General features: G+C 41.6%; 1 protein-coding gene across 2 annotated transcripts in view; it reads right to left on the bottom strand.

Annotated features, from left to right (window-relative positions):
* The window catches only part of itgb6 (integrin, beta 6), a 70,469-nt gene that overhangs the window by 35,678 nt on the left and 17,291 nt on the right, over nucleotides 1-17,500 (bottom strand). For both annotated transcript variants that reach the window (XM_061974606.1, XM_061974607.1), the window contains exons 7-9: nucleotides 12,929-13,090; nucleotides 5,054-5,149; nucleotides 4,034-4,123 (exon numbers count right to left, since the gene is read on the bottom strand). In XM_061974606.1, coding sequence (XP_061830590.1) covers nucleotides 4,034-4,123; nucleotides 5,054-5,149; nucleotides 12,929-13,090 — 348 coding nt within the window. The remainder of the gene's footprint in view (nucleotides 1-4,033; nucleotides 4,124-5,053; nucleotides 5,150-12,928; nucleotides 13,091-17,500) is intronic.

Raw genomic sequence — 17,500 nt, 5'->3', positions numbered from 1 at the left:
CTGCATGAAATGATCAGCCTTCATTAGTTTGATGGCTCCTAACAAGAGGAACTCTTCAGTGACAAACGTGACTCTGGACTTAGACCAAGTACAAGAGGAACTCTTCAGTGACAAACGTGACTCTGGACTTAGACCAAGTACAAGAGGAACTCTTCAGTGACAAACGTGACTCTGGACTTAGACCAAGTACAAGAGGAACTCTTCAGTGACTCTGAACTTAGACCAAGTACAAGAGGAACTCTTCAGTGACAAACATGACTCTGGACTTAGACCAAGTACAAGAGGAACTCTTCAGTGACTCTGGACTTAAACCAAGTACAAGAGGAAGTCTTCAGTGACAAACATGACTCTGGACTTAGACCAAGTACAAGAGGAACTCTTCAGTGACTCTGGACTTAGACCAAGTACAAGAGGAACTCTTCAGTGACAAACATGACTCTGGACTTAGACCAAGTACAAGAGGAACTCTTCAGTGACAAACATGACTCTGGACTTAGACCAAGTACAAGAGGAACTCTTCAGTGAGTCTGGACTTAGACCAAGTACAAGAGGAAGTCTTCAGTGACAAACATGACTCTGGACTTAGACCAAGTACAAGGGGAACTCTTCAGTGACAAACGTGACTCTGGACTTAGACCAAGTATAAGAGGAACTCTTCAGTGACTCTGGACTTAGACCAAGTACAAGAGGAACTCTTCAGTGACTCTGGACTTAGACCAAGTACAAGAGGAACTCTTCAGTGACTTTGGACTTAGACCAAGTACAAGAGGAACTCTTCAGTGACTCTGGACTTAAACCAAGTACAAGAGGAACTCTTCAGTGAGTCTGGACTTAGACCAAGTACAAGAGGAACTCCTCAGTGACAAAACGTGACTCTGGACTTAAACCAAGTACAAGAGGAAGTCTTCAGTGACAAACATGACTCTGGACTTAGACCAAGTACAAGAGGAACTCTTCAGTGACTCTGGACTTAGACCAAGTACAAGAGGAACTCTTCAGTGACTCTGGACTTAGACCAAGTACAAGAGGAACTCTTCAGTGACTCTGGACTTAAACCAAGTACAAGAGGAACTCTTCAGTGACTCTGGACTTAGACCAAGTACAAGAGGAAGTCTTCAGTGACAAACATGACTCTGGACTTAGACCAAGTACAAGGGGAACTCTTCAGTGACAAACGTGACTCTGGACTTAGACCAAGTACAAGAGGAACTCCTCAGTGACTCTGGACTTAGACCAAGTAGAAGAGGAACTCTTCAGTGACTCTGGACTTAAACCAAGTACAAGAGGAAGTCTTCAGTGACAAACATGACTCTGGACTTAGACCAAGTACAAGAGGAACTCTTCAGTGACAAACATGACTCTAGACTTAGACCAAGTACAAGAGGAACTCTTCAGTGAGTCTGGACTTAGACCAAGTACAAGAGGAACTCTTCAGTGACTCTGGACTTAAACCAAGTACAAGAGGAAGTCTTCAGTGACAAACATGACTCTGGACTTAGACCAAGTACAAGGGGAACTCTTCAGTGACAAACGTGACTCTGGACTTAGACCAAGTACAAGAGGAACTCTTCAGTGACACTGGACTTAGACCAAGTACAAGAGGAACTCTTCAGTGACTCTGGACTTAAACCAAGTACAAGAGGAAGTCTTCAGTGACAAACATGACTCTGGACTTAGACCAAGTACAAGGGGAACTCTTCAGTGACAAACGTGACTCTGGACTTAGACCAAGTACAAGAGGAACTCTTCAGTGACTCTGGACTTAGACCAAGTACAAGAGGAACTCTTCAGTGACTCTGGACTTAAACCAAGTACAAGAGGAAGTCTTCAGTGACAAACATGACTCTGGACTTAGACCAAGTACAAGGGGAACTCATCAGTGACTCTGGATTTAGACCAAGTACAAGAGGAACTCTTCAGTGACTCTGGACTTAGACCAAGTACAAGAGGAACTCTTCAGTGACTCTGGACTTAAACCAAGTACAAGAGGAAGTCTTCAGTGACAAACATGACTCTGGACTTAGACCAAGTACAAGAGGAACTCTTCAGTGACTCTGGACTTAAACCAAGTACAAGAGGAACTCCTCAGTGACAAAACGTGACTTTGGACTTAAACCAAGTACAAGAGGAAGTCTTCAGTGACAAACATGACTCTGGACTTAGACCAAGTACAAGGGGAACTCTTCAGTGACAAACGTGACTCTGGACTTAGACCAAGTACAAGAGGAACTCTTCAGTGACTCTGGACTTAGACCAAGTACAAGAGGAACTCTTCAGTGAGTCTGGACTTAGACCAAGTACAAGAGGAACTCTTCAGTGACAAACGTGACTCTGGACTTAGACCAAGTACAAGAGGAACTCTTCAGTGACAAACATGACTCTGGACTTAGACCAAGTACAAGAGGAACTCTTCAGTGACTCTGAACTTAGACCAAGTACAAGAGGAACTCTTCAGTGACAAACATGACTCTGGACTTAGACCAAGTACAAGAGGAACTCTTCAGTGACAAACATGACTCTGGACTTAGACCAAGTACAAGAGGAACTCTTCAGTGACAAACATGACTCTGGACTTAGACCAAGTACAAGAGGAACTCTTCAGTGACAAACATGACTCTGGACTTAGACCAAGTACAAGAGGAACTCTTCAGTGACTCTGAACTTAGACCAAGTACAAGAGGAACTCTTCAGTGACAAACATGACTCTGGACTTAGACCAAGTACAAGAGGAACTCTTCAGTGACAAACATGACTCTGGACTTAGACAAAGTACAAGAGGAACTCTTCAGTGAGTCTGGACTTAGACCAAGTACAAGAGGAACTCTTCAGTGACTCTGGACTTAGACCAAGTACAAGAGGAACTCTTCAGTGACTCTGGACTTAGACCAAGTACAAGAGGAACTCTTCAGTGACAAACATGACTCTGGACTTAGACAAAGTACAAGAGGAACTCTTCAGTGAGTCTGGACTTAGACCAAGTACAAGAGGAACTCTTCAGTGACTCTGGACTTAGACCAAGTACAAGAGGAACTCTTCAGTGACTCTGGACTTAGACCACGTACAAGAGGAACTCTTCAGTGACTCTGGACTTAGACCAAGTACAAGAGGAACTCTTCAGTGACAAACATGACTCTGGACTTAGACCAAGTACAAGAGGAACTCTTCAGTGACAAACATGACTCTGGACTTAGACCAAGTACAAGAGGAACTCTTCAGTGAGTCTGGACTTAGACCAAGTACAAGAGGAACTCCTCAGTGACAAAACGTGACTCTGGACTTAAACCAAGTACAAGAGGAAGTCTTCAGTGACAAACATGACTCTGGACTTAGACCAAGTACAAGAGGAACTCTTCAGTGACTCTGGACTTAGACCAAGTACAAGAGGAACTCTTCAGTGACTCTGGACTTAGACCAAGTACAAGAGGAACTCTTCAGTGACTCTGGACTTAAACCAAGTACAAGAGGAAGTCTTCAGTGACAAACATGACTCTGGACTTAGACCAAGTACAAGGGGAACTCTTCAGTGACAAACGTGACTCTGGACTTAGACCAAGTACAAGAGGAACTCTTCAGTGACTCTGGACTTAAACCAAGTACAAGAGGAAGTCTTCAGTGACAAACATGACTCTGGACTTAGACCAAGTACAAGGGGAACTTTTCAGTGACAAACGTGACTCTGGACTTAGACCAAGTACAAGAGGAACTCTTCAGTGACTCTGGACTTAGACCAAGTACAAGAGGAACTCTTCAGTGACTCTGGACTTAAACCAAGTACAAGAGGAAGTCTTCAGTGACAAACATGACTTTGGACTTAGACCAAGTACAAGAGGAAGTCTTCAGTGACAAACGTGACTCTGGACTGAAACCAAGTACAGCGTGGAAGAAAAGGCAGTGCTTCAGTTTCAGAGGCTGGGAGAGAAGAAAGGTCCGGAACAAGCCGAGACTTGCTGCTAAATTCCCGAGTAAGAGTGAGGAAGCTTAGGCCAGAGAAGAGAGAAGGAACATGGAGAGAAAAGCAAAAGAAGGCACTTACTTTGTAGGCCGTCAATATGAGTTCCAGAATGTTCCGAGAATCTGATGCCACCTCGCCAACCGTGGCACCCGGTATGAGACTGGCATAGTTCTGTGAGACACCGAGAAACAGTCATTGTGGGACTCTTTTTGTTACAAACAATCATTTAGAGTAAAGAATCATTTAGAATAAAGAATCATTTATAACAAAGAATCATTTACAGTATAATAAAAAATCATTTATAATAAAGGATCATTTGTAATGAAAAAATATTTATAATAAAGAATAATGTATCAAAAATAATTGTTTATAATAATAATAATTTATTATAAATAATAATTTATAATAAAGGATCATTGGAGTCAAGAATGAGAAGAATGATCCCTGACTATTTTGTTGTTTCTATACAATGACAATAAAGGTATTCTGATATTCTGATTAGTGATCCATAATTAGTGATCACTGATTAGTGAGACATGATTAGTGAGACCTGATTAGTGACCCCTGGTTAGTGAGACCTGATTAGTGATCCCTGATTAGTGAGACCTGATTAGTGAGACCTGGTTAGTGAGACCTGATTAGTGAGACCTGATTAGTGATCCCTGATTAGTGAGACCTGGTTAGTGAGACCTGAATAGTAATCCCTGATTAGTGACACCTGATTAGTGTGACCTGATTAGTGAGACCTGAATAGTGATCCCTGATTAGTGACACCTGATTAGTGAGACCTAATTAGTGATCCCTGATTAGTGATCCCTGATTAGTGAGACCTGAATAGTGATCCCTGATTAGTGATCCCTGATTAGTGAGACCTGATTAGTGAGACCTGAATAGTGATCCCCGATTAGTGAGACCTGGTTAGTGAGACCTGATTAGTGATCCCTGATTAGTGAGACCTGAATAGTGATCCCTGATTAGTGAGACCTGAATAGTGATCCCTGATTAGTGATCCCTGATTAGTGAGACCTGATTAGTGAGACCTGAATAGTGATCCCCGATTAGTGAGACCTGATCCAGAAGTCTCCATCGGGAGTTCCTCACCTGGTAGTTGAGTTTCTTCTCCTGTGTCACAGCAAAGACCAGCAAGATGTTGTTCTCCACCACTTTGTCAATCAGCTGGCCCAGCGTGGGATACTCCTGAAGACACTCAAGATTACTCAAGAACATGTCTGAACACCAGGGTTACTCAAGTGTTGGTTCTTCTAAAGAACATGTCTGCACACCAGGGTTACTCAAGTGTTGGTTCTTCTAAAGAACACGTCTGAACACCAGGGTTACACAAGTGTTGGTTCTTCTGAAGAACATGTCTGCACACCAGGGTTACTCAAGTGTTGGTTCTTCTACAGAACATGTCTGCACACCAGGGTTACTCAAGTGTTGGTTCTTCTAAAGAACATGTCTGCACACCAGGGTTACACAAGTGTTGGTTCTTCTAAAGAACATGTCTGAACACCAGGGTTACACAAGTGTTGGTTCTTCTAAAGAACATGTCTGAACACCAGGGTTACTCAAGTGTTGGTTCTTCTAAAGAACATGTCTGCACACCAGGGTTACACAAGTGTTGGTTCTTCTAAAGAACACGTCTGCACACCAGGGTTACACAAGTGTTGGTTCTTCTAAAGAACATGTCTGCACACCAGGGTTACACAAGTGTTGGTTCTTCTAAAGAACATGTCTGCACACCAGGGTTACTCAAGTGTTGGTTCTTCTAAAGAATATGTCTGCACACCAGGGTTACACAAGTGTTGGTTCTTCTAAAGAACATGTCTTCACACCAGGGTTACTCAAGTGTTGGTTCTTCTAAAGAACATGTCTGCACACCAGGGTTACACAAGTGTTGGTTCTTCTAAAGAACATGTCTGCACACCAGGGTTACTCAAGTGTTGGTTCTTCTAAAGAACATGTCTGCACACCAGGGTTACACAAGTGTTGGTTCTTCTAAAGAACACGTCTGCACACCAGGATTACACAAGTGTTGGTTCTTCTAAAGAACATGTCAGCACACCAGGGTTACACAAGTGTTGGTTCTTCTAAAGAACATGTCTGAACACCAGGGTTACACAAGTGTTGGTTCTTCTAAAGAACACGTCTGCACACCAGGATTACACAAGTGTTGGTTCTTCTAAAGAACATGTCAGCACACCAGGGTTACACAAGTGTTGGTTCTTCTAAAGAACATGTCTGCACACCAGGGTTACACAAGTGTTGGTTCTTCTAAAGAACACGTCTGAACACCAGGGTTACACAAGTGTTGGTTCTTCTGAAGAACATGTCTGCACACCAGGGTTACACAAGATTACTAAAGAACATGTCTGCACACCAGGGTTACACAAGTGTTGGTTCTTCTAAAGAACACGTCTGCACACCAGGGTTACACAAGTGTTGGTTCTTCTAAAGAACATGTCTGAACACCAGGGTTACACAAGTGTTGGTTCTTCTGAAGAACATGTCTGCACACCAGGGTTACACAAGTGTTGGTTCTTCTGAAGAACATGTCTGCACACCAGGGTTACACAAGTGTTGGTTCTTCTAAAGAACATGTCTGCACACCAGGGTTACACAAGTGTTGGTTCTTCTGAAGAACATGTCTGCACACCAGGGTTACACAAGTGTTGGTTCTTCTGAAGAACATGTCTGCACACCAGGGTTACACAAGTGTTGGTTCTTCTAAAGAACATGTCTACACACCAGGGTTACTCAAGTGTTGGTTCTTCTAAAGAACACGTCTGAACACCAGGGTTACTCAAGTGTTGGTTCTTCTAAAGAACATGTCTGCACACCAGGGTTACTCAAGTGTTGGTTCTTCTAAAGAACATGTCTACACACCAGAGTTACTCAAGTGTTGGTTCTTTTAAAGAACATGTCTGCACACCAGGGTTACACAAGTGCTGGTTCTTCTAAAGAACATGTCTGCACACCAGGGTTACACAAGTGTTGGTTCTTCTAAAGAACATGTCTGCACACCAGAGTTACTCAAGTGTTGGTTCTTTTAAAGAACATGTCTGCACACCAGGGTTACACAAGTGTTGGTTCTTCTAAAGAACATGTCTGCACACCAGGGTTACACAAGTGTTGGTTCTTCTGAAGAACATGTCTGCACACCAGGGTTACACAAGTGTTGGTTCTTCTGAAGAACATGTCTGCACACCAGGGTTACACAAGTGTTGGTTCTTCTAAAGAACATGTCTACACACCAGGGTTACTCAAGTGTTGGTTCTTCTAAAGAACACGTCTGAACACCAGGGTTACTCAAGTGTTGGTTCTTCTAAAGAACATGTCTGCACACCAGGGTTACTCAAGTGTTGGTTCTTCTAAAGAACATGTCTACACACCAGAGTTACTCAAGTGTTGGTTCTTTTAAAGAACATGTCTGCACACCAGGGTTACACAAGTGCTGGTTCTTCTAAAGAACATGTCTGCACACCAGGGTTACACAAGTGTTGGTTCTTCTAAAGAACATGTCTGCACACCAGAGTTACTCAAGTGTTGGTTCTTTTAAAGAACATGTCTGCACACCAGGGTTACACAAGTGTTGGTTCTTTTAAAGAACATGTCTGCACACCAGGGTTACTCAAGTGTTGGTTCTTCTAAAGAACACGTCTGCACACCAGGATTACACAAGTGTTGGTTCTTCAAAAGAACATGTCTGCACACCAGGGTTACTCAAGTGTTGGTTCTTCTACAGAACATGTCTGCACACCAGGGTTACTCAAGTGTTGGTTCTTCTAAAGAACATGTCTGCACACCAGGGTTACACAAGTGTTGGTTCTTCTAAAGAACATGTCTGAACACCAGGGTTACACAAGTGTTGGTTCTTCTAAAGAACATGTCTGAACACCAGGGTTACTCAAGTGTTGGTTCTTCTAAAGAACATGTCTGCACACCAGGGTTACACAAGTGTTGGTTCTTCTAAAGAACACGTCTGCACACCAGGGTTACACAAGTGTTGGTTCTTCTAAAGAACATGTCTGCACACCAGGGTTACACAAGTGTTGGTTCTTCTAAAGAACATGTCTGCACACCAGGGTTACTCAAGTGTTGGTTCTTCTAAAGAATATGTCTGCACACCAGGGTTACACAAGTGTTGGTTCTTCTAAAGAACATGTCTTCACACCAGGGTTACTCAAGTGTTGGTTCTTCTAAAGAACATGTCTGCACACCAGGGTTACACAAGTGTTGGTTCTTCTAAAGAACATGTCTGCACACCAGGGTTACTCAAGTGTTGGTTCTTCTAAAGAACATGTCTGCACACCAGGGTTACACAAGTGTTGGTTCTTCTAAAGAACACGTCTGCACACCAGGATTACACAAGTGTTGGTTCTTCTAAAGAACATGTCAGCACACCAGGGTTACACAAGTGTTGGTTCTTCTAAAGAACATGTCTGAACACCAGGGTTACACAAGTGTTGGTTCTTCTAAAGAACACGTCTGCACACCAGGATTACACAAGTGTTGGTTCTTCTAAAGAACATGTCAGCACACCAGGGTTACACAAGTGTTGGTTCTTCTAAAGAACATGTCTGCACACCAGGGTTACACAAGTGTTGGTTCTTCTAAAGAACACGTCTGAACACCAGGGTTACACAAGTGTTGGTTCTTCTGAAGAACATGTCTGCACACCAGGGTTACACAAGATTACTAAAGAACATGTCTGCACACCAGGGTTACACAAGTGTTGGTTCTTCTAAAGAACACGTCTGCACACCAGGGTTACACAAGTGTTGGTTCTTCTAAAGAACATGTCTGAACACCAGGGTTACACAAGTGTTGGTTCTTCTGAAGAACATGTCTGCACACCAGGGTTACACAAGTGTTGGTTCTTCTGAAGAACATGTCTGCACACCAGGGTTACACAAGTGTTGGTTCTTCTAAAGAACATGTCTGCACACCAGGGTTACACAAGTGTTGGTTCTTCTGAAGAACATGTCTGCACACCAGGGTTACACAAGTGTTGGTTCTTCTGAAGAACATGTCTGCACACCAGGGTTACACAAGTGTTGGTTCTTCTAAAGAACATGTCTACACACCAGGGTTACTCAAGTGTTGGTTCTTCTAAAGAACACGTCTGAACACCAGGGTTACTCAAGTGTTGGTTCTTCTAAAGAACATGTCTGCACACCAGGGTTACTCAAGTGTTGGTTCTTCTAAAGAACATGTCTACACACCAGAGTTACTCAAGTGTTGGTTCTTTTAAAGAACATGTCTGCACACCAGGGTTACACAAGTGCTGGTTCTTCTAAAGAACATGTCTGCACACCAGGGTTACACAAGTGTTGGTTCTTCTAAAGAACATGTCTGCACACCAGAGTTACTCAAGTGTTGGTTCTTTTAAAGAACATGTCTGCACACCAGGGTTACACAAGTGTTGGTTCTTCTAAAGAACATGTCTGCACACCAGGGTTACACAAGTGTTGGTTCTTCTGAAGAACATGTCTGCACACCAGGGTTACACAAGTGTTGGTTCTTCTGAAGAACATGTCTGCACACCAGGGTTACACAAGTGTTGGTTCTTCTAAAGAACATGTCTACACACCAGGGTTACTCAAGTGTTGGTTCTTCTAAAGAACACGTCTGAACACCAGGGTTACTCAAGTGTTGGTTCTTCTAAAGAACATGTCTGCACACCAGGGTTACTCAAGTGTTGGTTCTTCTAAAGAACATGTCTACACACCAGAGTTACTCAAGTGTTGGTTCTTTTAAAGAACATGTCTGCACACCAGGGTTACACAAGTGCTGGTTCTTCTAAAGAACATGTCTGCACACCAGGGTTACACAAGTGTTGGTTCTTCTAAAGAACATGTCTGCACACCAGAGTTACTCAAGTGTTGGTTCTTTTAAAGAACATGTCTGCACACCAGGGTTACACAAGTGTTGGTTCTTTTAAAGAACATGTCTGCACACCAGGGTTACTCAAGTGTTGGTTCTTCTAAAGAACACGTCTGCACACCAGGATTACACAAGTGTTGGTTCTTCAAAAGAACATGTCAGCACACCAGGGTTACTCAAGTGTTGGTTCTTCTAAAGAACATGTCTGCACACCAGGGTTACACAAGTGTTGGTTCTTCTAAAGAACACGTCTGCACACCAGGGTTACACAAGTGTTGGTTCTTCTAAAGAACATGTCTACACACCAGGGTTACACAAGTGTTGGTTCTTCTAAAGAACACGTCTGCACACCAGGATTACACAAGTGTTGGTTCTTCAAAAGAACATGTCAGCACACCAGGGTTACTCAAGTGTTGGTTCTTCTAAAGAACATGTCTGCACACCAGGGTTACTCAAGTGTTGGTTCTTCTAAAGAACATGTCTGCACAACAGGGTTACACAAGTGTTGGTTCTTCTAAAGAACACGTCTGAACACCAGGGTTACACAAGTGTTGGTTCTTCTGAAGAACATGTCTGCACACCAGGGTTACTCAAGTGTTGGTTCTTCTAAAGAACATGTCTGCACACCAGGGTTACACAAGTGTTGGTTCTTCTAAAGAACACGTCTGAACACCAGGGTTACACAAGTGTTGGTTCTTCTGAAGAACATGTCTGCACACCAGGGTTACTCAAGATTACTAAAGAACATGTCAGCACACCAGGGTTACTCAAGTGTTGGTTCTTCTAAAGAACATGTCTACACACCAGGGTTACACAAGTGTTGGTTCTTCTAAAGAACACGTCTGAACACCAGGGTTACACAAGTGTTGGTTCTTCTGAAGAACATGTCTGCACACCAGGGTTACTCAAGTGTTGGTTCTTCTAAAGAACATGTCTGAACACCAGGGTTACACACGATTACTAAAGAACATGTCAGCACACCAGGGTTACACAAGTGTTGGTTCTTCTAAAGAACATGTCTGAACACCAGGGTTACTCAAGTGTTGGTTCTTCTAAAGAACATGTCTGCACACCAGGGTTACACAAGTGTTGGTTCTTCTAAAGAACACGTCTGCACACCAGGGTTACACAAGTGTTGGTTCTTCTAAAGAACATGTCTACACACCAGGGTTACACAAGTGTTGGTTCTTCTAAAGAACACGTCTGCACACCAGGGTTACTCAAGTGTTGGTTCTTCTAAAGAACATGTCTGCACACCAGGGTTACACAAGTGTTGGTTCTTTTAAAGAACATGTCTGAACACCAGGGTTACTCAAGTGTTGGTTCTTCTAAAGAACATGTCTGCACACCAGGGTTACACAAGTGTTGGTTCTTCTAAAGAACATGTCTGCACACCAGGGTTACTCAAGTGTTGGTTCTTCTAAAGAACATGTCTGCACACCAGGGTTACTCAAGTGTTGGTTCTTCTAAAGAACATGTCTACACACCAGGGTTACACAAGTGTTGGTTCTTCTAAAGAACACGTCTGAACACCAGGGTTACACAAGTGTTGGTTCTTCTGAAGAACATGTCTGCACACCAGGGTTACTCAAGTGTTGGTTCTTCTAAAGAACATGTCTGAACACCAGGGTTACACACGATTACTAAAGAACATGTCAGCACACCAGGGTTACACAAGTGTTGGTTCTTCTAAAGAACATGTCTGAACACCAGGGTTACTCAAGTGTTGGTTCTTCTAAAGAACATGTCTGCACACCAGGGTGACACAAGTGTTGGTTCTTCTAAAGAACACGTCTGCACACCAGGGTTACACAAGTGTTGGTTCTTCTAAAGAACACGTCTGCACACCAGGGTTACTCAAGTGTTGGTTCTTCTAAAGAACATGTCTGCACACCAGGGTTACACAAGTGTTGGTTCTTTTAAAGAACATGTCTGAACACCAGGGTTACTCAAGTGTTGGTTCTTCTAAAGAACATGTCTGCACACCAGGGTTACTCAAGTGTTGGTTCTTCTAAAGAACATGTCAGCACACCAGGGTTACTCAAGTGTTGGTTCTTCTAAAGAACATGTCTGCACACCAGGATTACACAAGTGTTGGTTCTTCTAAAGAACATGTCTGAACACCAGGGTTACTCAAGTGTTGGTTCTTCTAAAGAACACGTCTGCACACCAGGATTACACAAGTGTTGGTTCTTCTAAAGAACATGTCTACACACCAGGGTTACACAAGTGTTGGTTCTTCTAAAGAACATGTCTGCACACCAGGGTTACACAAGTGCTGGTTCTTCTAAAGAACATGTCTACACACCAGGGTTACTCAAGTGTTGGTTCTTCAAAAGAACATGTCAGCACACCAGGGTTACTCAAGTGTTGGTTCTTCTAAAGAACACGTCTGCACACCAGGGTTACTCAAGTGTTGGTTCTTCAAAAGAACATGTCAGCACACCAGGGTTACTCAAGTGTTGGTTCTTCTAAAGAACATGTCTGCACACCAGGGTTACTCAAGTGTTGGTTCTTCTAAAGAACATGTCTGCACACCAGGGTTACTCAAGTGTTGGTTCTTCTAAAGAACACGTCTGCACACCAGGGTTACACAAGTGTTGGTTCTTCTAAAGAACACGTCTGCACACCAGGGTTACTCAAGTGTTGGTTCTTCCAAAGAACACGTCTGCACACCAGGGTTACTCAAGTGTTGGTTCTTCTAAAGAACATGTCTGCACACCAGGGTTACTCAAGTGTTGGTTCTTCTAAAGAACATGTCTGAACACCAGGGTTACACAAGTGTTGGTTCTTCTAAAGAACATGTCTGCACACCAGGGTTACTCAAGTGTTGGTTCTTCTAAAGAACATGTCTGCACACCAGGGTTACACAAGTGTTGGTTCTTCTAAAGAACATGTCTGCACACCAGGGTTACACAAGTGTTGGTTCTTCTAAAGAACATGTCTACACACCAGAGTTACTCAAGTGTTGGTTCTTTTAAAGAACATGTCTGCACACCAGGATTACACAAGTGTTGGTTCTTCTAAAGAACATGTCTGAACACCAGGGTTACTCAAGTGTTGGTTCTTCTAAAGAACATGTGTGAGAACCTGCAGTGTGGACTTGGAGTACTCGTTGTTGGCGTCCAGGTGACAGAGGCCGTCGTTGGGCACCACGATGCCCGCCATCTTGCTGTCCATGCCAAAGTGAGAGTCAGCATCACTGACAAAGACCAGAAGACGCATGGAGTCGTTCCTCCAACCGATCTTGTCCTGAAGGAAGAGGAGGAGTTACTGTTCTAGTTCTCTTTGGACTAACGTTAGGCATCAGTCAGGAACCGGCTCTGACCTTGCCATCGATGCTCAGCTAACTGCTCATCTCCATACACAGTGTGGAGCCGCTCCAATAGGTCAATCATAGACAGCTGTGTGCCTTTCCAAACCATGTCCAATCAACTCAATTTACCACACAACATTCTACTAATAAAAGCTGTGACTACTAGGAGAAGATGTGAGTACTAGTAGAAGATGTGACTACTAGTAGATGTAGTGACTTCTAGTAGAAGATGTGACTACTAGTAGATGTAGTGAATTATAGTAGAAGATGTGAGTACTAGTAGGTGTTGTGACTTCTAGTAGACGATGTGAGTACTAGTAGGTGTTGTGACTTCTAGTAGACGATGTGAGTACTAGTAGAAAATGTGAGTACTAGTAGAAGTTGTGACTACTAGTAGATGTTGTGACTTCTAGTAGAAGATGTGACTACTAGTAGAAGATGTGACTACAAGTAGATGTTGTGACTACTAGTAGAAGATGTGACTACTAATAGATGTTGTGACTTCTAGTAGAAGATGTGACTACTAGTAGATGTTGTGACTACTAGTAGAAGATGTGACTACTAGTAGATGTTGTGACTTCTAGTAGAAGATGTGACTACTAGTAGAAGATGTGACTACTAGTAGATGTTGTGACTACTAGTAAAAGATGTGACTACTAATAGATGTTGTGACTTCTAGTAGAAGATGTGACTACTAGTAGATGTTGTGACTTCTAGTAGAAGATGTGACTACTAGTAGATGTTGTGACTACTAGTAGAAGATGTGACTACTAGTAGATGTAGTGAATTATAGTAGAAGATGTGAGCACTAGTAGGTGTTGTGACTTCTAGTAGACGATGTGAGTACTAGTAGGTGTTGTGACTTCTAGTAGACGATATGAGTACTAGTAGAAGATGTGAGTACTAGTAGAAGTTGTGACTACTAGTAGATGTTGTGACTTCTAGTAGAAGATGTGACTACTAGTAGAAGATGTGACTACAAGTAGATGTTGTGACTACTAGTAGATGTGACTACTAATAGATGTTGTGACTTCTAGTAGAAGATGTGACTACTAGTAGATGTTGTGACTACTAGTAGAAGATGTGACTACTAGTAGATGTTGTGACTTCTCGTAGAAGATGTGACTACTAGTAGAAGATGTGACTACTAGTAGATGTTGTGCCTACTAGTAAAAGATGTGACTACTAATAGATGTTGTGACTTCTAGTAGAAGATGTGACTACTAGTAGATGTTGTGACTACTAGTAGAAGATGTGACTACTAGTAGATGTTGTGACTACTAGTAGATGTTGTGACTACTAGTAGAAGATGTGACTACTAATAGATGTTGTGACTTCTAGTAGAAGATGTGACTACTAGTAGATGTTGTGACTACTAGTAGAAGATGTGACTACTAGTAGATGTTGTGACTTCTAGTAGAAGATGTGACTACTAGTAGAAGATGTGACTACTAGTAGATGTTGTGACTACTAGTAAAAGATGTGACTACTAATAGATGTTGTGACTTCTAGTAGAAGATGTGACTACTAGTAGATGTTGTGACTTCTAGTAGAAGATGTGACTACTAGTAGATGTTGTGACTACTAGTAGAAGATGTGACTACTAGTAGATGTAGTGAATTATAGTAGAAGATGTGAGTACTAGTAGGTGTTGTGACTTCTAGTAGACGATGTGAGTACTAGTAGGTGTTGTGACTTCTAGTAGACGTTATGAGTACTAGTAGAAGATGTGAGTACTAGTAGAAGTTGTGACTACTAGTAGATGTTGTGACTTCTAGTAGAAGATGTGACTACTAGTAGAAGATGTGACTACAAGTAGATGTTGTGACTACTAGTAGAAGATGTGACTACTAATAGATGTTGTGACTTCTAGTAGAAGATGTGACTACTAGTAGATGTTGTGACTACTAGTAGAAGATGTGACTACTAGTAGATGTTGTGACTACTAGTAGAAGATGTGACTACTAGTAGATGTTGTGACTTCTAGTAGAAGATGTGACTACTAGTAGAAGATGTGACTACTAGTAGATGTTGTGACTACTAGTAAAAGATGTGACTACTAATAGATGTTGTGACTTCTAGTAGAAGATGTGACTACTAGTAGATGTTGTGACTTCTAGTAGAAGATGTGACTACTAGTAGATGTTGTGACTACTAGTAGAAGATGTGACTACTAGTAGATGTAGTGAATTATAGTAGAAGATGTGAGTACTAGTAGGTGTTGTGACTTCTAGTAGACGATGTGAGTACTAGTAGGTGTTGTGACTTCTAGTAGACGTTATGAGTACTAGTAGAAGATGTGAGTACTAGTAGAAGTTGTGACTACTAGTAGATATTGTGACTTCTAGTAGAAGATGTGACTACTAGTAGAAGATGTGACTACAAGTAGATGTTGTGACTACTAGTAGAAGATGTGACTACTAATAGATGTTGTGACTTCTAGTAGAAGATGTGACTACTAGTAGATGTTGTGACTACTAGTAGAAGATGTGACTACTAGTAGATGTTGTGACTTCTAGTAGAAGATGTGACTACTAGTAGAAGATGTGACTACTAGTAGATGTTGTGACTACTAGTAAAAGATGTGACTACTAATAGATGTTGTGACTTCTAGTAGAAGATGTGACTACTAGTAGATGTTGTGACTACTAGTAGAATATGTGACTACTAGTAGATGTTGTGACTACTAGTAAAAGATGTGACTACTAATAGATGTTGTGACTTCTAGTAGAAGATGTGACTACTAGTAGATGTTGTGACTACTAGTAGAAGATGTGACTACTAGTAGATGTTGTGACTACTAGTACAAAATGTGACTACTAATAGATGTTGTGACTTCTAGTAGAAGATGTGACTACTAGTAGAAGATGTGACTACTAGTAGATGTTGTGACGACTTCTAGAAGAAGATGTGACTACTAGTAGATGTTGTGACTTCTAGTAGAAGATGTGAGTACTAGTAGAAGTTGTGAATACGAGTAAATGTTGTGACTACTAGTAGAAGATGTGACTACTAGTAGATGTTGTGACTACTAGTACAAAATGTGACTACTAATAGATGTTGTGACTTCTAGTAGAAGATGTGACTACTAGTAGAAGATGTGACTACTAGTAGATGTTGTGACGACTTCTAGAAGAAGATGTGACTACTAGTAGATGTTGTGACTTCTAGTAGAAGATGTGAGTACTAGTAGAAGTTGTGAATACGAGTAAATGTTGTGACTTCTAGTAGAAGATGTGAGTACTAGTAGATATTGTGGCTTCTAGTAGAATATGTAAGTACTAGTAGAAGTTGTGACTACTTGTAGATGTTGTGAGTACTAGTAGAAGATGTGACTGCTAGTAGACCTTGTGAGTACTAGTAGAAGATATGAGTACGAGTAGAAGATGTGACTACTAGTAGACGTTGTGAGTACTAGTAGAAGATATGAGTACGAGTAGAAGATGTGACTACTAGTAGAAGTTGTGACTACTAGTAGATATAATGGCTACTAGTAGACGTTGTGACTACAAGTTGAAGTTGTGACTTCTAGTAGAAGGTTTGAGTACTGGTAGAAGTTGTGGGTACTCGTAGAAGATGTGAGTGCTAGTAGACATTGTGATCACTAGTTGAAGTTGTGGGTACTAGTAGAAGTTGTGAGTACTAGTAGAAGATGTGAGTACTAATAGAAGTTGTGAGTAGTAGTAAAAGTTGTGAGAACTACTAAAAAGTTGTGGGTACTAGTAGAAGTTGAGACTACTAGTAGTGGTTGTGACTACTAGTAGATGCTATTTGTAGACGTTGTGAGTACTAGTAGAAATTGTGACTTCTAGTAGAAAATGTGAGTACTAGTAGAAGGTTTGAGTACTGGTAGAAATTGTGGGAACTATTAGAAAATGTGAGTATTAGTACAAACGTGTAGACGTTGTGATTATTAGTAGATGTTGTGGGTACTAGCAGAAGTTGTGAGTACTAGTAGAAGTTGTGAGTACTGGTAAAACGTTTTGAATATAACTACAAGTTGTGAGTACCAAAGAAAATTGTGAGTACTAGTAAAAGGTTGTGAGTACTAGTAGAAGTTGTGAGTACTAGTAAAAGTTGTGAGCACTATTAGAAGTTGTGAGTACTAGTAGAAGATGCAAGGACTAGGAGAAGTTGTGACTACTAGTAGACGTTGTGACTACTAGTAGAAGGTTTGAGTACTGGTAGAAGTTGTGACTTCTAGTAGAAAGTCTGAGTACTAGTAAAAGGTTTGAGTACTGGTAGAAGTTGTGGGAACTAGTAGAAAATGTGAGTATTAGTAGACGTTGTGATTATTAGTATACGTTGTGGGTACTAGCAGAGGTTGTGACTACTAGTATAAGTTG

This window comes from Nerophis lumbriciformis, linkage group LG15, assembly GCF_033978685.3.
Source record: "Nerophis lumbriciformis linkage group LG15, RoL_Nlum_v2.1, whole genome shotgun sequence".
In the NCBI taxonomy this organism is placed as follows: Eukaryota; Metazoa; Chordata; class Actinopteri; order Syngnathiformes; family Syngnathidae; genus Nerophis; species Nerophis lumbriciformis.
Note: the sequence above shows the minus strand (reverse complement) of the source record. Positions and strands in the feature narration are given on the sequence as shown.